This window comes from Oryctolagus cuniculus, chromosome 12, assembly GCF_051225735.1.
Source record: "Oryctolagus cuniculus isolate XC-2025 breed Fujian yellow rabbit chromosome 12, ASM5122573v1, whole genome shotgun sequence".
NCBI classification, from domain to species: domain Eukaryota; kingdom Metazoa; phylum Chordata; class Mammalia; order Lagomorpha; family Leporidae; genus Oryctolagus; species Oryctolagus cuniculus.
The window spans coordinates 65,130,151-65,157,579 of NC_142878.1; the positions used below are offsets into that span (position 1 = coordinate 65,130,151).

At 54.9% G+C, this 27,429-nt stretch overlaps 1 protein-coding gene and 1 long non-coding RNA gene across 2 annotated transcripts in view; one reads left to right on the forward strand and one right to left on the reverse strand.

Moving 5' to 3' along the window:
- The window catches only part of EHD4 (EH domain containing 4), a 75,382-nt gene that overhangs the window by 22,159 nt on the left and 25,794 nt on the right, over nt 1-27,429 (reverse strand). Inside the window, exon 3 of the mRNA XM_002717963.6 lies at nt 23,659-23,756. Coding sequence (XP_002718009.3) covers nt 23,659-23,756 — 98 coding nt within the window. The remainder of the gene's footprint in view (nt 1-23,658; nt 23,757-27,429) is intronic.
- Nucleotides 3,453-5,466, forward strand: LOC149123087 (uncharacterized). Its single transcript, XR_016218049.1, has 2 exons — nt 3,453-3,634; nt 4,885-5,466. It is a non-coding gene; the product is annotated as an uncharacterized LOC149123087 (long non-coding RNA).

Here is a 27,429-nt window from a genome sequence, read left to right on the forward strand (position 1 = left end):
ACAAAGTGGGGCTGGGTTGTGGTGCAGTGGGTTAAGCCACTGCCTGGGATGCCAGCATCCCATTTGAGTGCTGGTTCAAGTCCTGGCTTCTCCATTTCCTCAGGCACCCAAATATGGGATGCAGGCATGCAAAGTGTCTTAATCACCAGGCCAAGTGCCTGCCTGGGTGATGGTGCTGCTTATACAAGTTTATACACTTTTCACAACTCATCAAACAGTACAATTAAAATCAGTGCATTTTATCATAGAAGTTATTTCAGGGAACTTCAAAAAGTTTATGGAAAGATGGAATTAAAAGTTTATTTTAGGGTTGGCATTGTGGCATAATAGGTTAAGATGCCATCTGCAGCGCCAGCAACTTATAAGGACGCTGGTTCGAGTCCTGGCTGCTCTGCTTCCTATCCAGCTTCCTGCTAATGTGTATGCGAAAGCAGCAGGGGATGGCCCAGTTGCACCTGGGCTCCTGCACCCACGTGGAACACTCAGAAGAAGCTCATGCTCCTGTGTTCTTATTTTATTTTTATTTATTTATATATTTTTTTGACAGGCAGAGTGGACAGTGAGAGAGAAACAGAGAGAAAAGTCTTCCTTCCGTTGGTTCACCCCCCCACAATGGCCGCTGCGGCCAGCGCACCACGCTGATCCGAAGCCAGGAGCCAGGTGCTTCCTCCTGGTCTCCCATGGGGTGCAGGGCCCAAGCACTTGGGCCATCCTCCACTGCACTCCCCGGCCACAGCAGAGAGCTGGCCTGGAAGAGGAGCAACCGGGACAGAATCCGGTGCCCCGACCCGGACTAGAACCTGGAGTGCCAGCGCCATAGGCATAGGATTAGCCTATCGAGCTGTGGCGCCCGCCATGGCTCCTGTCTTTGGATGGCCCAACCATTGAGGCCATTTGGGGAGTGAACCAGCACATGCAAGACCTCTCTCTGTGGGTCTCTCCCTCCCTCTCTGTAACTCTGACTTTCAAATAAATAAATCTTTTTTTTAAAAGTGTATTTCGGGGCTGGTGCTGTGGTATAGTAGGCTAAGTCTCTGCCTGCAGAACCGGCATCCCACATAGGCACCGTGTTCATGTCCTGGCTGCTCCACTTCTGATTCAGTTCTCTGTTATAGCCTGGGGAATCAGTAGAGGATGACCCATGTCCTTGGGCTCCTGCACCCAAGTTGGGGAAGCTCTGGGCTCCTGGCTTTGGATCAGCCCAGCTCCAGCCATTGTGGCCATTTGGGGAGTACACCAGCAGATGGAAGACCTTTCTCTGTCTCTGTCTCTCTCTGTCTGTAACTCTACCTCCCAAATAAATAATTTAAAAATTTATAGAAAAGAAGAAAAGTGTATTTCAGTGCAAAGACTTTTTAAATCCATACACAGCTTCCTCATGAGACACATTTTCCATGAATTCTGTGAATAGCCCTCTGCGCACGGCTTTACATCTTCTGCATCAGGGACCAGGCTGCGATTTTCCAGCTCCCAAAGCTTTGGGGACCTTTTGCAAAGATAAAAATAGTATTTTTAAAGAACTGGACTGATTGCACTGTTTTGCTCCAGACTAATGTAAGATCTACTTGAAGATCTTAAAGAAATGAAACTTCTATAATTGAATGAATAAATGTTAAGATATATTGAGCAGGGTCGACGCTGTGGCATAGCAGATAAAGCTGCTGCCTGCAGTGCTGACATCCCATGTGGGCACCGGTTCGAGCCTTGGCTGCTCCACTTCCGATCCAGCTCTTTGTTATGGCCTGGGAAAGCAGTGGAAAATGCCCCAAGTCCTTGGGCCTCTGCACCTGCGTGGGAGACCTTGAAGAAGTTCCTGGCTCCTGGCTTCGGATCTGTGTAGCTCCGGCCACTGCTGCCAATTGGGGAGTGAACCAGTGGATGGAAGACCTCTCTCTCTCTGCCTCTCTGCCTCTCCTTCTCTCTCTGTGTAACTCTGACTCTCAAATAAATAAATAAATCTTTAAAAAAAAACTTCTGCATAAAAATCAACTTAACTTGCCACAGACTTTCTGAGATGCCCCACTACTCGAGTACAACTGACTTACAAAGTAAAAACAAATAAGGACAGGAAAGCTCCAGGTCTGCTCAGCTTGCTTAACGAGACCCATTTCCCCGCCTGCAGAATGGCCCAGGGAGCCCAGGGAGCCCAGCCGTGTTTATCCAGAGGCCGGGCCACTCATCTGGAAGCACAGGAAGACGAAGACGGCTGAGGCGGGAGCCCTACCCTTTAGAAGCAGTGGCTGCGGGAGCCGCTCTAAGAGCCTCTTGTAAAATTTGGCTCCTGGCTGGAACTCTGGGGGCTGTGTGATTTCACAAGTATCCCGCCTTCTGGCTAAGGTGGCTCTCACGGGGGCAGAAGAGGAGTGAGAAGGCTCAGTTTCTGACAGTTCCACTGAGGCAGAATGCAACACAGCCTGGGGAGTGCACACACCTGTGTCTGTGTGTGTGTGAATATGCATGTGGGGAAACGTGTGTGCAGAAACCCACACGTGACAGGACCATTCCCATGGTGCTCAATATATTTTTTTAAATATTGGTTTGTTTATTTGAAATGCAGAGTTACAGAGAGGCAGAGGCAGAGGCAGGGGGCGGGGGCTTTCATCAGTTGGTTCACTCCCTAAATGGCTGCAACGGCTGGAACTGGAACAATCCGAAGCCAGGAGACAAGAGCTTCTTCCAGGTTCCCTACATGGGTGCAGGGGCCCAAGCACTTGGGCCATCTTCCACTGTTTTCTCAGGCCACTGCAGAGAACTGGATCAGAAGACTAGCAGCCAGGACTTGAACCGGTGCTCATATTGATGCCTGCACCTCAGGCAGTAGCTTTACCTGCTATACCACAGCTCCGGCCCTGCTCAATATATTTTTAACATTTATTCATTCAATTATAGAAGTTTCAATTCTTTAAGACCTTCAAATAGATCTAACGTTAGTCTGGATCAAAACAGATGCAATCAGTCTGGTTGTTTAAAAATATAATTTCTATCTTTGCAAAAGGACCCCTAAGCTTTGGGAGCTGGAAGAGACACTTTGCCCTGGGGAAGATCACAGCCTGGTATTCCTGGCTCCACATTCTGGGAACAAAGGGAGGGGGCAGGAAGGAAGGGGCCCCTTCCACCCAATCAGGCGCTTCCCACCCGGCCGTGGAAAGCAGGGTCCTTGGTCCTCCATCTCCGCAGGAGGGAGCAGGTAAGTGCCGGCGCGAGGCCCTGAGCAGTCACAGTGACGTTCTATTTTTATTAGAACAAGAGGAGGAAGAAAGTGCCTCAAGTTCTTCCCAGAGCCAAGTTCCTAATCACACTTAAACAAGGCGTGTGTGTCAACAAAAGAATGCAGGACAATGGGAGAAGCCAGAACTGCGGCCAAGGTCCCCCAGCCCACGTCACTCCCTGCACCTTTGGGGTGGGCAGGCCACCAGCCTGGCTGAGCACAGCCAAGACTGCCCAAACCTCTCCTCTCAGCCAGGGCTCTCCCTGCCCCTCCTGGGGCGAGCAGCCCCTGGTCCAGGCTAGGCGGCATGCCCCTGCCCAGCACTGCCTGGGCTGCCCTGCGGGCTTGACCCCACGGTCCCAGGCTGCCTGTCCACGCTGGTGTCCAGCAGAGGCAGGTACATGGAGAGCGCGGACCCTGTCCCTGGTGAGTGCCCTTCCTGTCCCCAGACTTGCTCCTCTCCAATGCAGCCCTCGGACAACTCACCCCAGGTTGCACAGAGCTAATTTCCCACACCGTGAGTGCCTCTGCTCCCTTCTAGAATAAATGTTTACAGAACAAATTCTCCATGACAGGCTTCTGCCTCACTTCTTTGGCCTTTTCTCAGTCTCTCTCTTGCTTTTTTTTTTTTTTTTAAAGAATTATTTTATTTATTTGAAAGAGTTACAGAGAGAAGTAGAGCCAGAAAGGTCTTCCATTTCGCTGTTCAATCCCCAGGTGACTACAACAGCCAGAGCTGAGCTGATCTGAAGCCAGGAGCCAGGAGCTTCTTCCAGGTCTCCCACATGGGTACAAGGGCCCAAGGACTTGGGCCATCTTCTACTGCTTTTCCAAGCCATGGCAGAGAGCTGGATGGAAAGTGGAACAGCTGGGACTTGAACCAGCTCCCATATGGGTTGCCAGCACTGCAAACAGGGGCCTTAACCCACTGCACCACAGCACCAGCCCCTCTCGCTTTTAAAAAAGATTTATATATTTATTTATTAAGTCATTCATTTAAATGGCAGAGAGACAAGAAAAGAAAGAGAGAGAGAGAGTGAGAGAGTGAGAGAGTGAGAGAGAGAGAGAAAGATCTCCTATCCTCTGGTTCACTCCCCAAATGGCTGCAACAGCCAGGGCTCAGTCAGACCGAAACCAAGAATCTGGGACTCCATCTGGGTCTCCTATGTGGGTGGCAGGGGCCTAAGCTCTTGGGCCCTTCTCCGCTGCTCTCTCTGGTGCATTAACAGGGAGTAGGATGGGAAGTGGAACAGCTGGGACTTGAACTGGTGCTGATATGGGACAGCAGCATCACAGGTGGAGGCTTAACCTGCTGTGCCACAGCCAGCCCCTCCCTGCCCACTCCTCGGAGCACTGGGCTCTTGGCTGTTCCCCAGAGTACCCTGCGCTTCCCTGTGCCCACATCTTCCAGCTGGGAGTGCCCCTCCCCCTTCTCCATCCCAGGAATGGTGCCTCCACCCAGTGGCCTGGGAGCAGGGCCAGGCCTTCATCATGTTTGCAACCCCACAGCAGAGGCTTTGCGCTGTCCCAGTTGGTTCTGACTCGCAGGTTCGTTTGGGGAGCCTAAGACGGAAATGCCAGGACAGCAGACTCCAGCCTCAGTCTGCTCGCCCCCACGCCCCGCGGCTACCCGGGACTGAACAGCAGTGCTTAACAGCTTGGCTTTGCTCCTGCAGAAGTTAAAACGGAGCTGCCCCGCTTCTGGCATTCAGCCCAAAAGATCGCAATCGGGGGCCCCACGGGAGACCTGCACCCACGCTCACTGCAGCAACACTGACAGCAGCCACGACGTGGAAATAGCCCGGGGGCTGCTGGAGGAGGGAGAGGACGTGGCTCTGCACCCTGTTCAGCCCTGAGAAGGGAACAGCGGGCAGTTGTGACAATGGGCATAGCTGCAGTGACGCGCATGATCTGCTGAACCACAAGTGTGCTCGCCGGCAGAGACCCCTGCAGCCGACACCAGAAGACCTGCTAAGCAGAGTGGATCTAGCCTGGCAGTCAAGAGGCTCACGTCCCCAGTCGGACTACTTAGGTCAATTCCCAGCTCTGGCTCCTGACTCCAGCCCCCGGGGGCCGCAGCGACGGCTCAGGGAACTGGGTTCCTGCCACCAGGAACCTGGACTATGTTCCCAGCTTCCAGTGTCAGCCCCAAACTGGCTCTAGTTGTTGTGGGCATGTGGGGGCTGAACCTGCAGATGGGAGCTCTCTCCTGCCCTCTCTCAAATATGTAAATAAAAAATAAAAACTTGTCAAGAGGATAGACCTCATGTCAATTTTTTTTAAAAAATTATTTATTTGAAAAGCAGAGCATCAGTGAGAGAGGGAGAGATCAATAGAGCAGGAAAGAAGGAGAGTGGGACACGGACACACACACACACACACACACACACACACTTCCATCTGCTGGTTCACTCCCCAAATGCTGCAACAGCTGAGCCTGGGCTGAACTGAAGCCAGGAGCCTGGAACTCCATCCTGGTCTCCCATATGGGTGGCAGGGGCCCAAGTGCTTGGCCATTAGGTGCTGCCTTCCCAGGTGGGTCAGCAGGGAGCTGGATCTGAAGCCCAGCAGCTGGGGTCTGAACGGGTATTGCAGTACTGGATGCCAGCATAGCAAGCAGCCGCTTAACCTCTGTGCCCCAATGCTGACCCTGAAGTGTTCTCACCACGATAAAATAATACAATAAGTCCGGTGCCACTGCTCAATAGGCTGATCCTCTGCCTGCGGCGCTGGCACACCAGGTTCTAGTCCCGGTCAGGGCGCCGCATTCTGTCCTGGTTGCACCTCTTCCAGTCCAGCTCTCTGCTGTGGCCCGGGAGTGCAGTGGAGGATGGCCCAAGAGCTTGGGCCCTGCACCTGCATGGGAGACCACGAGGAAGCACCTGGCTCCTGGCTTCAGATCAGCGCGGTGCACCGGCCGCAGTGGCCACTGTGGGGTGAACCAACGGAAAAAGGAAGACCTTTCTCTCTGTCTCTTTCTCTCTCACTGTCTAACTCTGTCAAAAAAAAAAAATACAATAAAATTGTTCAAGTGAATTGATCTGAACAACACGTGTAACTGATATTTAGCAATCAGAGAATTTAGTTGCTTAAGTAGTGAGATGAGGTTCTAAGCCAGGTGACACTGACCACAGGATGTGTGAATCATCGCAAATATCAGACGCCTGGGCTCAGGCAGCTGCCTTCGCGCCACTTTTGGAGGCACTCACTCCAGGCAGGCATGTGCAAGGAGTCTGCATTGTTCCCAGGCTGTTTACTTAGCAGCTGGAAAAGGCGGCCTCTGAGAAGGTCACTGATGTGGAGAGCAGGATGGCTCTAAACGAAGATCCACAGCAAATGCTGCCTCGGGTCTCGCTGCATTCCTGCCCTGCCCGAGAGCTTTCTAGCGGTATGTGGGTGCATCTCGGGCAATCCCGGGGCACGCACACCAGGTAGCGCTATACTCCCCCACGTTTCAGAGACTCCAAGAGGTGGAAGGACTCAGGGGCGGAGCCATTGCTGGGGGCGGGGGAGCTGGGACTCAGGCCCAGCGGCCGCGACTCCAGAGCCTGCATCCTTATCCGACGCACTGCACCGTGGCTACAGCAGAGGGCTGGGCAGGGGTGCTTTTTATTTTCTTTTTTTTTCAATTTGTGGCTTTGGAAGCATTCCACAATGAGTATATGGTTATATTGATAATAAAAAAGAAGCAGGATGTAATATTCTGACAAGATGCCACTGGGCTAACACTGAAGAGGTGATTACTCCCCTTCTATAATGGCGTTCTCAGGGGACAGGCATTTGGCCTCGTGGTCAAGATGCCCACATCCCGTGCCTGAGCTCCAGCTCCGGCTCCTGGGTGCAGCTTTCTGCTAGTGCAGATCCTTGGAGGCAGCAGTCCCTGCCCCCAGCACGGGAGACCTGGACTGAGTTCTGGGCTCCCAGCTTTGGCTTGGCCCAGCCCTGGCTCTTGTGGGCATTTGGGGAGTGAACCAGAGGATGGGAGATCTCTCTAATAAATCTTAATATACATAAAATGGTGTTTTCAGCAGTGTGTGTGTGGGGGTTGATGCCAATGAATTCCCGGCACTTTCCAGCCAGAGGCTGTGCACAGCCTTCCTCCCTGGGGAGAGGTGGCCTCCGGTCAGCTCCATTTTCCCGAGCAATGGGAACAAGCTGATGAGAACACAAGTCAGAGCGGACCACCTTTACTGCCCTCTCTGCTCCCACGCTCACGTAGCTGAAGCCCTCCTCCCCCGCTGGACATGGAGCCGCCTGGCCGCGGGGAGAGCCAGCAAGTCTGCCCGGGGAGAACAGGACGCTGTGGTCCACACTCTGCCCAGGAGGCCCCCGGAGAGCATCCCCTTTAGTAGAGGTCCAGTGTGAGTTGGCCCCAAGGTCTCTAGCTGGTGGTAGCCACCTCTGAGCGGATGTCACAGGCTATGATCAAACTCAAGGTGGCTGGTGTTCCCAGTCCCAGGGTGTGGCCTCTGAACATACAAACATTTAAATAAAAATTTTAAAAAGCCAAGTACCACATGCCTCTTTTTTGTTGTTGTTGTTTTGTTTTAAAGATCTATTTAAGAGAGAAGAGATAGAGACAGAGACCGGGATCTCTTCCATCCACTGGTTCACTACCCAAAAGGCCAGAAGAGTCAGTCTGAAGGGCTGGCACTGTGGTGTAGTGGGCTAAGCCTCCACCTGCGGTGCCTGCATTCCATATGGGTGCCAGTTCGAGTCCGGCTGCTCCAGTTCCGATCCAGCTCCCTGCTAATGCACCTGGGAAAGCAGCAGAGGATGGCTGCTTTGGCCCCTGCACCTGTGTGGGAGACCCAGAGGATCCTGGCTCCTGGCTTCGGAGTGGCCCAGCTCTAGCTGTTGCAGCCATTTGGGGAGTGAATTAGCGGATGGAAGACCTCTCTCTGTCTTTCCCTCTCTATATAACTCTGCCTTGCAAATGAAGAAAAAAAAAAAAAGTCAGTCTGGGCCACTCAGGGCCACTCAAAGACAAGCGTGAGGAGCTCCACCCAGGTCTCCCACGTGGGCGGCACCTGGGTGCATCAGCCGGGACCCTGACCAGCATCCTGCTGTGGGATCCAGGGTCACAAGCAGCCCCTTAACTCCCTGAGCCACCCGCTGGCCCCACAGTGGGCTTCCTGTGCTTTTCCCTCTGTCTCCTTTTCCTACCCCTCCCCCTTGGGGTTCCGTGCAAGATCCTGTAAATCAATGTCTCTGTGCCTGTTTCCTCATAACATAAACAAGGCACCCTCACAGTCTGTCCCTCCTTTCCCATGCGGGACGCTGTGACCAGCACGCCCGGCTGGTGGCTGGGCCGCATGTCCCCGGGCCCCTCCAAGAGAGCCGCCCCCCACAGCCTCACACAGGCGAGGGACAGGGAGAGGCTCCCCGTGAATATTCAGCCCAGTGAAGTCGGCTCTCACAGTCAGATCTTATTTTCCATCTCAGATTAAGCAGGTTAAGAAGAGGCCTGTTTAAGGAGGACTGGGCCCAATACCACGGGTGGGCGAGGTGGGGACAATCCCCCGAGAACAACCTGCAAGCCGCAGAGCCTGGCCTCACTCCTCACCTCACCGGGCCTCAGCTTCTGCACCTGCAACACGCATCAGGTCCTGGGAAGTCTTTCCAGATCTTAAGCTGTGGCAGCCATAGACGGTGGGTCTGAAGAGTAAGTTTCTGAGAGCAAAAGTCAGTTTCTCAGGGAAGCCAGTTCAGCTGAGCACCTGTATAGTCAAGCTGTAACTGATGACCGTGCCGGGGGAGAGTGGAAGGCCTTCAGGGGCCGGCGGTTGGCACCACGCTCACGATGCCACTCGGCACGTCCACGTCCCTCACTGGGGGGCCGGCTGCAGTCCCAGCTCTACTACTGATTCTGGCTTCCTACTAACGTGCGTCCTGGGAAGGCAGCAGGCGATGTCTCAAGTGTTGAGTCGTTGCCACCCCTGTGGGAGACGGGGGTGGAGTTCCTGGCCAACAGCCCTGGCCTGGCCCAGCCTCAGATGTTGTGGGCGTTTGGGGGAGAGAACCAGCAAGTGGAAGATCTCTCTATCTTGCAAATATATAAAAATAAGTATCTTTTAAAAAAAGAATGTAAAAACTTTCAGATGGCCACAGGAACACAGAATGGCTAGCTCCAAGTGATAGAATTACCAAGTGATTCTTGGTATTCTGTCCCCTGGATTCACGTGCTACAGCACTGGGGCCAATTCCAAGGTCCTTGGATGTCTGCATGAGAGTAATCAGTTGCCCTGAAAGTTTAATTTTCTGGTTGTTTAATTCCAAACAATTCTATACTGAAAGAAAATGCTAGAGGAAAGACAGAATTCCAGACTCTCAAGATGTTTAAGACGACATCAAGTTCAACCTCCTGCTGCATTAGAATGAACGGAACCTGTGTCACGCACGTGGAAACTGCCCATTCCTCATTTTCCGAGAGGGCTTTGTGTACGTCAGGCGAGAACATCTCACACAATGCGTCCATAAATCAGGCAGAGTGAGCTTGGCCAGCAGCGCCTGGACTGCAGTTGCTTGAGGCAGGCTGCCAGCCACAATCGGACTCCACCCGAGCGCGAGGCCAGGCGAGGCGTCGACCCTGACCATGCATCTTGTCAGCCTGCGGTTCAGGAGGGCAGGAAGTCATCCAGAGTGACGGCCGTGGGAGCAGCACTTCTGACCCCGGCCGCCCCGCCCTGGCCTGGCCCTCCTCCTCAGCACCCCAGCCGAGCATCTGGACAGCAGCTGGCTGTGAAGTCAGCGCCAGCAGCTCCCGGGCTCCTGCAGCCAGCCCATCCCTCACAGATGGACAGATCAAGTCAGTGGGGACTGTGGGAGTCCACTCTGAGCTCCCAAAGGACACGTGGCTACCAACCGAGTTTCAAAATGGTCAGGCGACTTGGAAAGGTTTTCTTTTTTTTTAAGATTTGTTTATTTAAAAGGCAGAGTTACAGAGAGGCAGAGAGAGAGAGAGAGAGAGAGTGAGTCTTCCATCCACTGGTTCACTCCCCAGATGGCCACAATGGCCAGAGCTGTGCCTATCCGAAGCCAGGAGCCTCTTGCTGGTTTCCCATGTGGGTGCAGGGGCCCAAGGCCTTGGGCCATCTTCTACTGCTTTCCCAGGCCACAGCAGAGAGCTGGATTGGAAGTGTAGCAGCCAGGACTCAAACCAGCACCCATATGGGATGCCGGCACAGTAGGTGGCAGCTTTACCTGCTATGCCACAGTGCCAGCCCCGGAAAGAAAATCCTTTTAAAAGGCTTGTGAACATGGAAAGATGCTCCACCATTGAGAGTGAGAGACGAAAACTAGAATGACAGTGAGATGCCACCTCTCAGATTTGTGGAGAAGAAAGCAGCTGGGGATGCCGGGGCCGGGGCGGCTGTACGGGGACAGACAGGCTGTGCACCGCTGTGGGGTGTGGACACTGCACTTTGCAGAGGGAGTTCTAGCACCAGCAATTCCACTTTCAGAACAGTCAGCTCCACCCGCCAGATCACTCCCCAGATGTCCACAACGGCGAGGCTGGGCCAGGCCAGCGAGCTGGGAGCCTGCAACTCAATCCTGGCTCCCCCTTGGGTGGCAGGGACTCAAGGACTAGCACCATCACTGCCGCCTCTCAGGGTGCACCAGAGCACGAAGCCGGAACTGGAAGAACTGGACGAGAACCCAGTCACTCCAATACTGCACGGTCTTGCTCGCCTGGCCCAAGACCTGCCCTGACAGCGGCACGTATTTTTACTGGCCCCCGTTTCATCTGTTTTTAAAAAATTACCAAAATAAAAACTGCATGTGTTGTGTCAGCATGCCTCTGTCAAGCTAATTCACACACGCATGGCTTCACATGTGTGTATGTTTAGTGCGGAGGACACTTCCTGCCTATTCTTAGGGTGACATGTTCAGCCTGGTGGTCAGGAAGCCAGTTACAGCCCAGGTCCTCGGGCTCCTACCACTGTGTGGCAGACCAGAACGGAGCTCCTGGCTCCTAACGTCAGCCTGGCCCAGACCTGGCTGTTGTGGCCATTTAGGGAGTAAATCAGCTTGTAGACGATCTCCCCCCACCCCCTCTCTCACCCACAACCATGTCTCTCTGAGTGTTCCACATTCCCAGTGGCGTTCTGACTGCAGGCCCTGTGCAGCTCCTCTCTCTCCCTGTGCTCCTCTCTCTCCCTGTGCTCCTCTCTCTCTCTCCCTGTGCTCTTCTCTCTCTCCCTGTGCGCTCTCTCTGCCTATGCCATTCCTCTCTGCATAGACAACCCTGCCCTTCAGCCCGTGGGAAGGGCTGGCCGTGAGTTTACCTCACACAAGGGGAGTGAGGTTGAACGTATGAAAGTGCAAAGGAGGAACTTTATAAACAACCCCTTCTTATTTGCACTAGTGGTCCTGTGTATCTGGGTTATGGTGGGCAGCAGCCCCAGCCATGGCTCCCTGCCCAAGGGCTCTCAGGTTCATGACAGTGGGCACCCAGGGATGCCTGCGGGGCAGTCACCTCTGCTGTGCTGGGTCTCCCAGCCTGCCATCATCTTCTGTCACTTGGCCTGGGGGTCAGGCTGTGTCGGAGTCCACAGGAACAGAGGCTTGGCGCTGTCCCATCTCCTCAAGGGGCTCCTGCAGCAGGACCCTGCACAGGCAGCTCTGGGCTCTGGCCTGGCACCCAACCTGGGGCAGGAGGCAGCTTCAACAAGCTCCCCGGGGGTCCCTGCGCATGGGCTCCTGAGCAGAGGGAGCTGGTACCAAACAGAAGAAAATGACGCCGATAGTCCCATGCTGAGGGAAGAGAAAACCAACCACATGGACCCGCAGAGAGCGGCCGGCCCGGGGCCGCTCTGCTCCTGCCTGGTTCAAGGACCCCCGGAGGTTCACAGCGGAATCTGGGTAATCAGGAGGTTAACAATGACGACCTTCGATGGCTTCCTGTTCTGCTCAGAACCCAGCTGCCGCACCACCTCAAGGCCCATAGCGCCACCTGCAAGCTCCAGACCTCAGCACCCCCTGCTCCCTGGCTTCCCGCCAGCTCCGAGCCTCCCCCAGCCGGCCAGCTCTGAGGCACCCTCTGGCCTTGCCTAGGAGCTCCTTCTCCAGGGGGACCCTCCTCCAGCTCTCTGCCAGGAGAACCCACCAGCGTTTATGTCCAGCCCAAATGCCACCCCCTCAGGGGGCCCTCCCTGATGAGCCACCGAGTGCAGGGACACCCCTGGCTGTGGGGCGTGGCCACAGTGGCCCGTGAGTCTGTTGCAGGTGCATTTGTCCTGTACGCCCCATGAGGGTAAGGCGTGGGGCAAAGGTGTTGCCACCCGGTGCTTAAGAAGTCGCCCGGCAGCTCCCAGCGGAGCGAGGCGCGCACGGCCGCCATTCAGCGTCAGAAACCTCCCATTTCCACTGTCCTCTGGACAAGAGTGCTGGGTGGCGTGCAGTGTCTCCCCAAGAGATCACCTTCTTTTCTCTCTCTCTCTCTCTCTCTCTCTCTCTCTCTCTCTCCCTTTTTTGACAGGCAGAGTGGACAGTGAGAGAGACAGAGATAAAGGTCTTCCTTTGCCGTTGGTTCACCCTCCAATGGCCGCCGCGGCTGGTGCATCACGTTGATCCGAAGCCAGGAGCCAGGAGCCAGGTACTTATCCTGGTCTCCCATGGGGTGCAGGGCCCAAGCACCTGGGCCATCCTCCACTGCACTCCCTGGCCACAGCAGAGAGCTGGCCTGGAAGAGGGGCAACCGGGACAGAATCCGGCGCCCCAACCGGGACTAGAACCTGGGGTGCCGGCGCTGCAGGCGGAGGATTAGCCTATTGAGCCGCAGCGCCGGCCTACCCCCATGGGTCATTTATTAAAAACTTCTTTGAAAGGTAGAGAGAGAGAGAGAGAGAGAGAGAGAGAAAAGGAGGGAGATTGATTTTGCTCTCACTGGTTCATTCCCTAAATGACTGTCACAGCCAGGGCTGGGCCAGGCTGAAGCCAGAAGCCAGGACTTCCATGTGAGTGTCCCATGTGGGTGGCAGGGATCCAAGCCCTTGAGCCATCTTTGCTGCCTCCAGCAGGAAGCTGGAATAGGGAGCGGAGCCCAGACTCGCACCCTGGCACTCCAGTACAGGAAGAGGACGTCCTGGTGGCATCTTCTGGGACTAGCTACTGGCCTTGCTACGTGACTGTGGGTGAATTACTTAACCCTGCTGTGCAGGTCTTCTCTTCTATAAAATGGGATAATTGTTCCTAGCTCACAGAGCTTTGGGGATGAGCAAATGAGCCAACAATATATAGAAAGCACGGAACAACACACAGGCAAGCATCAGCTACGACTAGCACTCGGAAGGGTAAGCAGCAAATGTCCTCTCTGGGCTCTGTCTGGGCTTCCTGAGGCCAGGGAACGCCGGCTGGTCATGCTGCTCTGCGGGCAGACCCCCGCCCCCCATTCTAGTTCTGTTTTCATTTAGAAGTCTAGGTCTTAAGTGTGCATTCATCATGATCAATTATGCCTTTGAAAGATGAACAGAAACTGAAAACAGGGCCCAGCGAGTGCCGCCTGCATCCCAGCCATGAGGCGCGCACATTTGGGGAGGCGCAGCGACACTCGTGGTGTGGAATTTCCCGTGGCACCAGCGGGAATGGAGCCAGCAAACTTCCCTGAAACAAAGGGAAGCCAGGATTTCCTGCCAGAGGCTCAAGCAGCGGGTGGCGGCCAGCGCCTCCCAGCCCAGCCTCAGCCCGGCTTAGCGCTGGCTGGCAAATAGTCCTACTGTAGCATTCATAATAGTCAAACAAAGTTAGAAACAACCAAAACGCCCACCAGCTAACGAGCAGATAAAATCCGTTATGTGCATTTAGTGGAATATTATTATCCAGCCAACGAATCACCAGGGACCCCCGCCATGGCTTTCCTGTTGTTGCCAGCTCCAAACAAGGCACAGTGACCGTCACTGAAGTTAAGCTCTCAGTATGGAAACAGTTCCACAGCCCCACTCTGGCCCCTTGGTATTCCACGCAATCTTTCTGACGACAGCCAGCCTCCTGCATGTGCACCCACATCCCAGCCCCGCGGGCACCTTTCATCCCTCTAACGCGTCCTGCACTCATGCATCCTTTTGGTTCTTGCATGCAGTCCAGTGTCCAGCAGAGAGAACGGGGAGGGCAGTCACGGTCGTCTCTCCCATGCTAGGTGTCAGGCAGACACCTGGTAAGAGCCTCACGCACCTTCTCCCTTCCTCCCCACGCTGGCCCGTGACATCCCGGCTCTGCTGCTCCGTGAGCTCGCCCAGTCCTCCTGCCCACCTCCGAGCACAAGGAACACTTTATAAGGACAGAAATACACATCAGCGGGGTAGAGCTCAGCGTTCAGAAATCAACCTCACATGTATAGCCCCATTCAGTGTTGAGAAAAGGGAGTCGAGACAATCCAGTGGGGCAAAGACTTGTCTTTCCAACAAATGGTATTGGGACCTGGAATTCCACGTGCAAAAGAATGAAGCTGGACCCCTCTCTCACACCATATACAAAAGCTGACTTAAAAGGAAGAACTAAAACCATGAAATCTCTTCAGAAAAAACAACGAGGAAATCTTCATGACCTTGGGTTAGGCAAAGTCTTCCATGTGGGCACCTGTTCCAGTCCTGGCTGTTCCACTTCCAATCCAACTGCCTGCAGATGCGCCTGGAAAAGCAGCAGGAGACAGCACAAGTACTTGGATCCCTGCCACCCACATGGGAGACCTGGAATAAGCTCCTGGCTTTGGCGTGGTCCAGCCCTGGCTGTTGTGGCCATCTGGGGAATGAACCAACGGATAGAAGGTCTCTCTCTCTCTCTCTCTCTCTCTCTCTCTGCCTCTCTGTAACTGCCTCTCAAGTAAATAAATAAATCTTTTTTAAAAAGTCTTTAAAATAAAAAAGTGACAACAGAAAAAAATAAACTGAATTTCATAAAAAAATTGTACTTCAGAGGATATCATCAAGAAAGTGAGAAAAAAAACCTACAAAAGGAAGGAAATATTTGCAAATCAGGTATCTGACTAGTATACAGAATATACAAAGAACTGGTACAACCCAAAATAAAAAAAGACAACCTATTTTTAAAATGGGCAAAAGAGCTGCAAAGATACATCTCCAGAGAAGATAAACAGAGGCCCCAGCACATGAAAAGGTACTCCGCACCATTAGACCTCAGGGAAATGCAAATCAAACCACCCTGATGCGGGTCAGCACTGCGGCAGAGCAGGTGGGCCACCACCTGTGATGCCAGCATCCCACATGGGTACCAGTTTGAGTCCCTGCTGCTCCGCTCTGACCCAGCTCCCTGCTAATGTGCCTGGGCGAGGCAGCAGAGAATGGACCCAGCACTTGAACCACTACTGCCCACATGGGGGACTCAAGTGGAGTTCCTGGCTCCTGGCCTCTGCCCGGCCCAATCCCAGCTATTGCAGCCATTTGGGAAGTGAACCAGTGGATGGATGGTGCCTCTCTCTCTCTCTCTCTTCTTACTGTAACTCTGCCTTTCAAATAAATGAGTTGATCTTAAAACATGCACACACACACTGAGATACCAATAACAGTGGCTAGAATAAAAAAGACAGAAAGAACAAGTGTGGGTGAGGGTGTGGAAAAACTGGAACCCTCACACACTGCTGCTAAGAAGGTAAATTGGGGCAGCCACCATGGAAAACAGCCCGGCGGCTGCTCCAAGGGTTAAACGCTGAGTCACGTTCTGACTCAGCAATGGCACTCCTAGAGAGATGGAAATGTGTATACATACAAAAACTTACAAATGTTCCTACTGTAGGATTCATAATAGTCAAACAAAGTTAGAAACAACCAAAACCATCAGCTAGTGAGCGGATAAAATCCGTTATGTGCATTTAGTGGAATATTATTATCCAGCCAGAAAAGAGAAAGAAGCTTTGCCACTACAACACAGGCAAACCTTGACAACGTGGTGTCACATGAAGAAAGCCAGACACCAAAGGCCACACACTGCCTGGGTCTATTTATGTGAAACGTCCAGGATCGGCAAATCCCGACACAGAGAGCAGAAGAGTGGTCGCCTAGGGCTGGGGTGAGAGAAGGGGGAGTGGCTGCTAATGTGTATAGGGCTTCTTTCTGGGCGAGGACATGTTCTAACATTAACTGTGATGGTGGTTGCAGAATTCGGAGGATGTTTAAAGAGAGAGAATGCGAAGTTAAAAAGAAGAAGAACAAAGAGCCCTTAGCAGCTCACTTCATGCCCCTGTGGGGAGCTGATGGGCTTGGCTTCCCTGGCCCCTACACGCAGTGGGCGGGCTCCCAGGATGCACTGGGTGTGGAGCAGCTTATCAGTGCCGTGCATCCATGGCACCTGGGTGTGAGCACCCTGTGCACGGTCTGTGTCTCACTCATTTTTATTTTATTTGAAAGGCAGAGTGACAGAAAAAGTGAGAGAAGGAGGGAGAGGGGGCTTTTCCATCTGTTGGTTCACTCCCCCATTGGCCGCAAAAGCCAGGTCTTGGGGAAGCCAAAGCCAGGAACCCAAACTCCGTGCTGGTCTCCCACATGGATGGCAGGAGCCCGAGTACTTGCACCATCATCTGCTGCTTCCCAGGGTCAGTAGCAGGAAGCTGGATAGGAAAGGATGCTAGCATTGCAAGCAGCTGCTTAGCCCACTGAGCCACAACACCGGCCCCTCACTCATTTTAAATCCAGAACCATGCTTGGCATGGCAAATGGCGTACATGTGTCTGAATGGGTCACCTCCAGCACGTCCCTAAGAGTGCCCATGTCTTTTTATAGCAGACTGCGAAAATGAAGGGATGCCAAGTCCTCTCACACACACACGTCCACCTGATGTGTCGAAAATGCTTTCCAATCGTATATTTTAAAAACCGGTCAATTAACGATTTAGCTCTTTTCCACTTCCAGAGAGAACTTGAATTTCATATTATGAACACAAAACTGAGCCCTCGAAAACTCTCTGACCTTCAGCAACAACAACACAACAATGCTGACGGTAGAAACAGCTAAGCTTAACTGAGAACTTACTACATTTTAAGCTGGGTACTATTTTGCATTTTCTAAGTGTTTTTTTTTTTTCCCCAAATTTATCTTCTTTATTTGAAAGGTGGAGGGAGAGACAGAAAGAGATCTTCCATCTGCTGGTTCATTACCGAAATGGCTGCAACAGGCTGGGCTGGGCTGGGCTGAAGCCAGGAGCTGGGAACTCCATCTGGGTGTCCCACGTGGAGCAGGGTGCTTGGGCTGCTCTGCTAGGCACGTTAGCGAGGAGCTGGATGGGAAGCTGAGCAGCCAGGCCCGGAACAAGCGCTCTGATCCGGCACGCTGGCAAGGCCGGCGGTGGCTTGGCCGCGTCCACCTCGTGGGCTCAGTGAGTAACTGCTGACTGAGTCCGTGTCTGTGTAGGCAACGACTTCCTTGTGGAACTACGGGTGCAGCAGTGACGGCCTGGATGCCACACCGGCTGCAGCAAGTCCAGGACGGGGATGGTCCCGTGCTCACCTGCACGCCCCCAGTTCCTGCCTGGGGACCTGGCTCCCAGGAGCTCATCACTCCTTCACTGCACTCGTTCATGACTGCAAACAACCTGGAGAGCAGTTCCTACTGGTGTGCCTCCAGGCTCGGCCTTAGGCCCCGCCCGCTCAACTGCTGCATCCCGGAGGGAAGACAGGAGGACACGCTGATGAAGCCCAGGGATGCCTCGAAGCTGCAAGGAGCCAGTGGACAGGGAGAGGAGCCAAGAGAGCCCTAACTGCTGTCAGGTCAAAAGACCAAGACACAAAACAGAAGATCTGGCCAGCGCCGTGGCTCAATAGGCTAATCCTCTGCCTTGTGGCGCCGGCACACCGGGTTCTAGTCCCAGTTGGGGCACTGGATTCTGTCCCGGTTGCCCCTCTTCCAGTCCAGCTCTCTGCTGTGGCCAGGGAGTGCAGTGGAGGATGGCCCAGGTCCTTGGGCCCTGCACCCCATGGGAGACCAGGAGAAGCACCTGGCTCCTGCCATCGGATCAGCGTGGTGCGCTGGTTACAGCGGCCATTGTGGGGTGAATCAACGGAAAAGGAAGACCTTTGTCTCTCTCTCTCTCTCTCTCACTGTCCACTCTGCCTGTAAAACAAAAACAAAAACAAAACAAAAAAAACCACAAAACCAAAAAAACAAAACAAAAAAACAAAACAAAACAAAACCAGAAGATCAGGAAACCCTGGCCCAACCACAGGCTGGGAGCCAGAGGTAGCAGCAGCACCTGTGATGAGGGCTGGGGTCCGGTGAACTCAGGCGACCACAGTGTGCAGTGCTATGGAGAAGCTGGGCAGGCCCTGCGCCACAGCGGTAACTGCGGGGCGAGCAGAATGAGGGTGTGGACAGTGCTGCTTCGCAATCCAAGCCCCCGGCCCCGGCTTTAATTTTAGTATTATTTCCTACTCTTACGGGTAATACTGGCAGAAGAAGTTCTGGACATCCTTGTTCCCGGGGGTACGGGGCAGGCCCCTCTCAGCAACTCAGAGAAATTCAGTGCCTGCACCTACAGCCCTCCACTGCAGCCCCGCCCAGCAGCTGGGACCCCTGGCCGCCCGCAGCTCTCCCTGGGCTTTCCAAAGGGTCTCCACTGGTTGGAGCCTGGCTGGCAGCTTGCTCCAGGCCTCGACCTGCAGGAGCAAAAACACACCGTGTATGCGAGTGTTTTCCTCTCAAACCCGTCTGACGTTCCTAAGGCCCTGGAGGGGAAGTCAGTCTTATCTGGACATCTCTAAACGTCCTCTCTTCCTTCCTGCCCGGGCTTTAAAATCCGGTCTTTTGTCTCTACAGCTCATCAAGCCTGTCAAGTCGATGTGTTGGCACTTCCCTGGCGACGGCTCCCGCATTCATCAGAGCGTGGGTTCCAGGCCCCACTTCCCCTCGGTCAGCTCTTCTGGGGTCTGATGACTGCCAGCAGCCTGTCCGCACTGCTAGGTCACATTCCTGCATTCCCAGGCCTTTCCTTGGCACTGCCAAGCCTAGGAGACTTGGGGATGTGTGTGTGCAGCCGTGGAGAGGTTCATCAGTGATTCGGAAGCTTCTGTTATTGTCTGTTATCCGTGGGATGTGCTAGGTCTTCCTGGCTTCACAGACTGTCATCTATTGCTTCTATTAGTGGCATTCTCTGCCTTTTCATTTTCACCACCTTGCCAGCTCTCTGCACTGACTTGTGATGAATAGGCCGGGACTAACAGAGACAGGGCTCAGGCCTCAGGAACACACTCTCTCAGATTTTCATCTGACAAGCTGTCGTGCAGGGAGAGCAAGTAGATCTGGTGAAAAGTTCAAATCCAGGTTTGTTTTTTTCTTCTAGAGTTACTTACACTTTTAAAAGGGAAAAAGTGGGGGAGCTGGCGCTGTGACATAGCAGGTTAAAGCCCCAGCCTGCAGCGCCAGCATCGCATGTGGGTACTGGTTCAAGCCTGGCTGCTCCACTTCTGGTCCAGCTCTCTGCTATGGCCTGGGAAAGCAGTGGAAGATGGCCCGAGTGCTTGGGCCCCTGCTACCTGTGTGAGACTTGGATGAAGCTCCTGGCTCCTGGCTTCAGCCTGGCTTAGCCTCAGCCATTGCAGCCATCTGAGGAGTGAACCAGCAGATGGAAGATCTCCAACTCTTGACTTTCAAATAAATAAATAAATAAATCTTAAAAAAAAAAAAAAAAAAAAAAAGGTGAGGCCAGCAGTGTGGCGTAGCAGGCAAAGCTGCCATCTGCACTGTCGGTATCCCAAATGGGCACCGGTTCAAGACCTGGCTGCTCCACTTCCAATCCAGCTCTCTGCCATGGCCTGGGAAAGCAATGGAGGATGGCCCAAGTGCTTGGGCCTCTGCACCCATGTGGGAGACCTGGAGGAAGCTCCTGGCTCCTGGTTTCGGATCGGCCCAGCTCCAGCCGTAGCAGCCATCTGGGGAGTTTGGCAGGTGCTTGGCAGCCACCTCCTCCCACGGCAATGCCTCTCCCCTGCTGGCTCAGAGGCCAGGATCTGCTCGGTCTTCCTGAAGACTAGAGGCTTCAGCTGGCAGCTACCCCTGGGAAGCTGCCCGTTCTCCACATGTAGCACCTTGTCAAAAAGTCTACCATGTCCACTCCCCAGGTGTCAAGCCTGGGCGCCCATGTGTCCAGGGGTGGTGGAAAATTCTCACCACCGCCGCCAGACCCTGCTTTTCCGGAGGCATGATTGGCCAGTGCTGGCTTCTGTAGGCTCATGAATGAGTTCAGCTTTAAATGAGATAATATATGTCCAACAACTAGCACAGTGTAGACACAGAGGAGGGACGCCCAGTACCGGGGGGCAGTTACACTGCTATCAACCCACACCTCCACGTGGAGGAGGCACGCACTTGCTGAGGAGGACTTGGTGCGGGGGGTGGGGCGTCATCCATCGGCTGCACAGGGACAGGCGGGGAGGACTGCACAACACCTGCCAAGTCCTTGGGGGACGTTCTCCATGCCGGTGGGGCTACCGTGTACCTGGTCTCCCATGCAGCGGTGACACTGACGAGGATGGAGGGGCAAGCACGTGAGAGCAGGTGGCGCCATGTCTGGGAGCTGGGACTGTAGCAGCTCTGAAACACGGCTCATCTGCTGGAGCAGAGTGTGTCAGCTGACTCCAGCCACCGAGTCCGCTTCAGTGCTGTGTGGCCACCAGGCCGGGGAACCGGCTGTGGTCTACAGAGCTGGCATGACCTGCAGCGTCTGGGCTCTCCCCCAGCAGTTGCTGTGTCCGTCAGAGCGGCAGGGACCAGCGGACTGGCTTGAGCTACATGTGCTATTTCTGTGCATAGGATGTGAGCAAGCCCCCGCCACAGTCAGTCACCGCAGGATGTGAGTCAGATTACATTATAAAGCGTTGAAAGGAACCCATCTTCAAAGCATTCTGAAGGCATTATGCCACGCCGCAGCACGGCCGAGCAGGAGCTGCAGGTTAAAGGACACTGAGAGGACCAAGCACAGGAGCGGCGCTGAAGAACACGGGCGGTGAGCGTGGCCAGAGCCCCTCAACAAAGAGAAACAGACACCGCGGAGAGCAGCTGCCAGAGGCCTTAAGCTCTGGAGATGAAAAGAAAGACTGACCAGGACCACAGAGCTCTCTTTGATCAGATGAAGCAGAAGGAGGGAAATAATACAGACAGCTCAGAAAAGCTGTGCAATGGGCTTTGCTTTATTGTCCTGTTTTTTTTTTTTTTTTTTTTTTTTTTTTTTTTTTTTGGTTTGTTTGTTTGGTTTTTTAACCTGAAGAACAATTTTTGGGGGGCCAAATTAAACATCTTAACCTGGTCCTTAAAAACAACAATGGGGAGGCAGGTGCTGTGGCGTAGCGGGTAAATCCACCGCCTGCAGTGCCGGCATCCCATATGGGCACCAGTTCGAGTCCCGGCTGCTCCATTTCTGATCTAGCTTACTGCTATGGCCTGGGAAAGCAGTGGAAGATGGCCCCAGTCCTTGGGTCCCTATACCCGTGTGGGAGACCTGGAAGAAGTTCCTGGCTCCTGGCTTCGATAGGCCCAGCTCCGGCCATCGGGGCCATTTGAGGCATGAACCAGCAGATGGAAGACCCCCCCCCCCCCTCTTTCTCTCTGCCTCTCTGTAACTCTGCTTTTCAAACAAATAAATAAATCTTAAAAAAAAAATAAAATGGAATGACCTGAACACATTGGCACGGAATGATGTCCGAGATAGATTGCAGTGGTAAAAAGTCAAGTTGCATAAAATATGTGTGGTAAAATTAAAAAAAAAAATACACCAAGTCAACCCCACTTCTGGTGAAAATGGCGCATTTGCAAGTGAGTGCACAGGAGTCTCTAAGGAGCCAGGGAAATCCATGAGCTATTGTTCATGACAGCGAGACTCTCTTACACCACTGTTCACCTCAGGATCCCTTATAGCAACATCGATTGCTTTTGCAATGGAGCACAAAGCCAGCGAAGGTATTTGTCAGAGGAGAATCGTAAGAGCCCGGTCGTTTCTGTTCAGCTGGTCCTCCGTAGCTACGGGCGCCACATCTGCTGACTCAACCAACCACGCACAGAAAACATTTGGGAAAGAACTGTGTACTGAACACGTCCAGAACTGTCTTCTTGGCAGCATTCCCCACGCGATACAGTGCGACATCTACGTACATGGCGTCGACACAGGGTCTCACGTACCGTGAGCAAGGAACATGGAGGACGTGCGAACCTCGGGCGCAAACGCTACACCGTTTTACCGAGGACTCTGAGCACCTGCAGAGACTGGTACCTGACAAGGGCCCGGACCCAGACCCCGTGGATCCTGAGGGGCGGCTGTCACTCACTGCCAGGTGCTCAGAGGCCCCGAGTCAGGGAGGGCCTCTGCTCAGGGCGGCCCCGAGCTCTCGGAGACTACACGCAGGCCGCAGAGTGGCCATTTCTGCAACGCCACAAGAAAGCAGGGCTCCCGGGGGCCAGAGCCCCTCACCTGGCTCTAACTGCACTTCTGCTGCGTGAGCTGAGGACAGGGCCACTGTGACCCCAGACAGGTGCTGCGCAGCCTTGGCATGCAGTGTGTCCCAACAGAACCCTGACTTGCTGTTCAAGGCGCTGGGAGGGTAACTGGCAGGAGTGACAGCAGCCACCCCTCTGCCCCATCGCCTCCTGCCCACCAAAGCCTTCCAGAACCAGGCTGTGTTTGAAGGCCCAGGGTGGGGGCAATAGCCCTCCCTGACTGTGACCGCAGGCTCCATCCTCACACCCCACAAGCCAGGCCAGACTTTTCCTCTAGAAGCCAGCTCTGTCCTGGCCCCTGTCCTGTGTCCTGGCCCCTGTCCTGTAATCCCATCTGAAGGCGCAGCTCTGGGACCACCTGCTGCTCGAAGCCTTGTCTTCTGATGGCTGAAGCAGCCTAGACTGCGTGGTTCCAGCATTTTCTACTCTTCACAGATCCCTTGAGAGGGCTGTCCAGTCTCTCCTCCCCCAGCCAGAGCCTCCCTTGGGCAATTCCCACTCACCCTCAAGAGCCTGGCTCCGTGCCGCTTCCTTCAGGCAGCCCTGCCCCTGCCCCTGCCCCGAGGCCCGCCTCTCCTGTGTGGTTCCCTGGTCAGTGCCTACCTTCCTCACTAGAACAGCAGCTCCTCCAGGCAGGGGCTGCCCAGCCGTCCCGCCCCAGGCAGGTGCCCCATGAAGGCTTACTGCATGGGAGGGACGTGAGCGGGGGCTGTGGGGGCCTCTCCCCTCCTCTGAACAGCTTCCTCCTATGCATCGACCCCAGCGCCCAAGGGCTTCCCCTCCCTTAAACACGTCAGAGTCACCTGAGCTGGGTACGGGCAGCGGATGACAGCGTCGAAAGGCACGCAGGGGTCATGGCTGAGATTCCAGCAGGGTGTGCGGTTGAAGCGGCAGAACCTATGGTGTGTGACCTCCGGGTGCCTCCCGGGGGCCCCTGCTGCCGCTGCCACCCAGGGACGCTGGGGGTCTGCAGTGCTCAGTGCACGAGCGGGCCTGGGGCCGGGCGGGGCGGGTACTGACCTCGGCTGATGCGCTGCTTCTCTCCTGACAGGATGCCGGGGCTGTCGATGATGCTGATGCTCTTCAGGACCTGGTTGGGTAGCTGGGAGCACATGAATCTGGAAGAGACGGTTTGAAGACGGGGTCAGAACCCAGCCCGGCAAAGGGCTCTAACTGGGGCCCCCAATGCCATCTGCACAGCAGGGACTTAGAAAAGTGACCTGGGCGCGCAGCACCTGTACTGGCTGCCAGCCGACCCCGTGCTGTTCATTTGTATCTTAGCTAATGTACAAGAGCTATCTCATGCAATATGATTCTCACATTAACCTATTGAGGAAGAATTTACCAGCAACCTCAGGGAGGTCAGGTAACTTGCTCATGGTCACCTGGGCTGGCGAAACCCGGGTCAGCCCGACCCCAAAGTCCATGAGCCTCCCCTCCCCTTCTCCACGCCCAAGCATCTGCACCTGTCACTGCCTGGGAATCCCACACACCACCAGGGCCCATGGCCACACTGCACCACAGCACCTGAGCTTCCTGCCCACTCACCAGCCCGACAGCTGAAGGAAGTCCTGGGCCCTGTTTCCATCTGATGCTGGGGACCTGGCATGCAGCCTCAGGCCCAGGGAAAAGCCGGCACCTGTGGGCAACACCCCAAGTCCTCCAGGGGTGCCCGGAGAGCAAGTGATGGGCCGGGCTGGAGAAGGCCCTGGCCGAGCATCCCAAGCCTCCTTCCTCGCCTTCTGCTCACCTGGCACCATCCCCTTCTGACCCCATCCCCTTCTGCCCCCTCCTGCCCACAGCAGTCCCAGCTCACTGCTTCAGTCCCCAGAAGCCAAGCAGGGTGGGAGGAAAACTCTGGCCTGGGGGTGATGGCTCCTTGGGAAGCCCATTTCCAGGCAACTTTCTCTGGGAGCTAGGACAAGTTTTTCACACACTCTAGCCTGTAGTTCCAAATCAGCCCAGAGAACGCTATCATGGTCCTTGTGCAGGTGGAGAAGAAGAACACAAAGCACTCGCGACACCTAAAGGCCACGCCCCTGACGCATGGCTGGCACAACCCTAACGCACAGCTGGCTGAGTGACCTGAGTGGCACTCAGCCCCTAACGCTGAAAATGAAGGGTCCAGGTCTACGTTGTGGCTCAGCTGGTTAAGCGACACCAGCATCCCACATGGGCAGCAGTTCGCCGAATCCTGGCTGCCCCACTCCCAATCCAGCTCCCTGCTAACGCACCTGGGAACGCAGTGAAGGATGGACCAAGCGCTTGGGTCCCTGCACCCGTGTGGGAGACCCGGATGGAGTTCTAGGCTCTTGGCTTCAGCCTGGTCCAGCCTTGGTTATTGTAGGTATTTGGGGGACTGAACCAGTGGGTGGAAGCTCTCTCTCTGTCTCTCCCACTCTCTGTATTTCTGCCTTTCAAATAAATTAATAAATCTTTGGAGGAAAAAAAAGGTTGAGTTAATTTAGGTGGGACCCTCATTTCTGCCCCTCTCCTGTCCTTCCTGCAGCCCCGTCCCATGTCCCCGGGGCTCCTGCCAAGTTCAAAGAGAAACACCAAGACTCAGGTCCTAGAACAGGGGCGGAATGGAGTTCTGAGGGTGTCAGTGGGACCATGAGTCTTCTCAGCCCTCAGTCCAGGCTCGTCCTCTCTGTCAGGTGGTGGCACGGAGCAGGTCGAACCCACGGGAATGACCTCACCCACGGACTCACCATCCACAACGACTTTCCCCCAGCCTCAAGCCCTGGACTCCAGCGCAAGGCCAGCAGAGGCCGTCACAGTGGACGCACTGCTTGCTCCCCGGGGTCGCCAGCTCTGACCCCCCACAGCAGAGGGGCTGGCTGGGTGAACGAGCTGTCACCCCACCCAGGGATCACAGTGAGGGAGAGGGGAGGAGAGGGCTGAGGGTGGCTGGAGTGTGTGTGCAGAGCCAGACTCTCCCTAGGGCAGATGGGGGTCGAGGCGGGCAGGCCCCACCCCTCACACTGTTAGGCCAGAGCCCCTACAGGTATGGTCACGAGCACACTGTCAGAGAAAGCCCTGGTATCGCTGGGTGCACTGCAGTAGCCTCAGGTCAACTGCTTCTGCTTCTGCTGAGCCATCTTCGACCACAGCCTGTGCCCCAGGGTGGGGTTCCCACTCCCTCCTGAAGTGACTGATGCTTGGCCTGCCCGTCTGACTTGCCCATCTCCTGCTCAGCAAGGGGCTGCCAACAAACTCTAGGTGTCTGGGGCCGATGCTGTGGTGCAGCGGGTTAACGCCCTGGCCTGAAGTGCTGGCATCCCATATGGGCATCGGTTCAAGAACTGGCTGCTCCACTTCCCATCCAGCTCTCTGCTGTGGCCTGGGAAAGCGGTGGAAGATGACCCATGTCTTTGGGCCCCTGCACCTGTGTGGGAGATCTGGAAGAAGCTCCTGGCTCCTGGCTTCGGATTAGCCTATTGTGGCCATCTGGGGAATGCCAGTGGATGGAAGACCTCTCTCTCTGCTTCTGCCTCTCTGAAACTCTGCCTTTCAAATAATAAATGAATCTTAAAAAAAAAAAAAAAAAAACTACTATACCGAGCCTTGCAATTCAGACTCTTTTCTGAATACCTCTTTTCTATACCCACCTGCTGTGTGTTTGGGATTTGAGAAAAAAAAAAATTGCCAGGAAAGCGAACCATTTACCCAAATCAAAGATTCCACCCCACACTCTTCTGGGGCTCCCTGCGAGCATGGACTCACACAATGCGACTGACAGGCGTGGCAGCTCCTTCTCCACGGCGCCTTGCTGGCACCAAGAGCACGGGCCGGGACTCCGGCGCAGGCCAGTCCTGGGACAGGAAGTCCGGCTCTGGTCTGCCCTGCCTGTGTGGCTCACGGCTTCGTGCCTCACCCTGAGGGACGCAGGGAGTTGGCTCTGCCTCCCCCTCCCCCTCTCACCTGGGGCCAGCCCAGGCGCCCCCTCCTCGAGCTGAGGGGCAAACTCCCCGTGGGGAAGAGAATCCTGGGGGTCGTACAGAATCTAGACGGTGTGCTGCAAACAACTGGCAGACAAGGGCTGCGCCTCCCGGCCTCCGTCGCCCCGGTCCCCAGCCAAGCTCCCTGCTACCCTTGGACGCGTACTATGATTTGCAGCGGGGCACTAAACGTCCTTAAGGGAAATCTCAGGCCTCCACAGAGGGCAGACTTCTGCAGAAGGCGCCCGTGGAGGGTGCCAACCCCTCGCAGAGCCGCTACACTCGGCCAGGAAGGATGACTGTGTCTGAAAACATCTAGAAAGGAGAGGTGCAGCCCAGGACACCTGCCTCGGCGCTCTTGCTGCCTCCCCTCCCCCTGCCACTGCCACCCCGCACCCCCTTCCCCAAGCAGCCATTCTAAAGCCAGGCTCACAGAGCAGGGCGACCGTGAAGAAGGAAGGAAGGAAGAGAAAAGGTTCTCGGAAAGAAAAGCAGCCAGGAGTAGCAGAGAGGACGGGGAGGAGGTGGGGTGGGGGAGCGGCAGGCCGCAGAGCGCAGCCCGTGGAAGGGGCCGGCTCATTCCCCCAACTCCCGCACACCCAGGCAACACAAACGAAGCACACACCCAGCGAAGCCTGGTCCTCAGCAACCCACAGCTCTGCGTGCATTAAACATGGCCAGGTAACCAATGAGCTTTCTGGGTGTGGGCTCTATGCCCTGATGAAGAAGGAAGTGGCTCAAGGCACGAGAATGAGAAGCAGAAAGGATGGCTTGGGGGGCTGGCGCTGTGGCGTGGTGGGTAAGGCGCTGCCTGCAGTGCCGGCATCCCATGTGGGTGCCGATTTGAGTC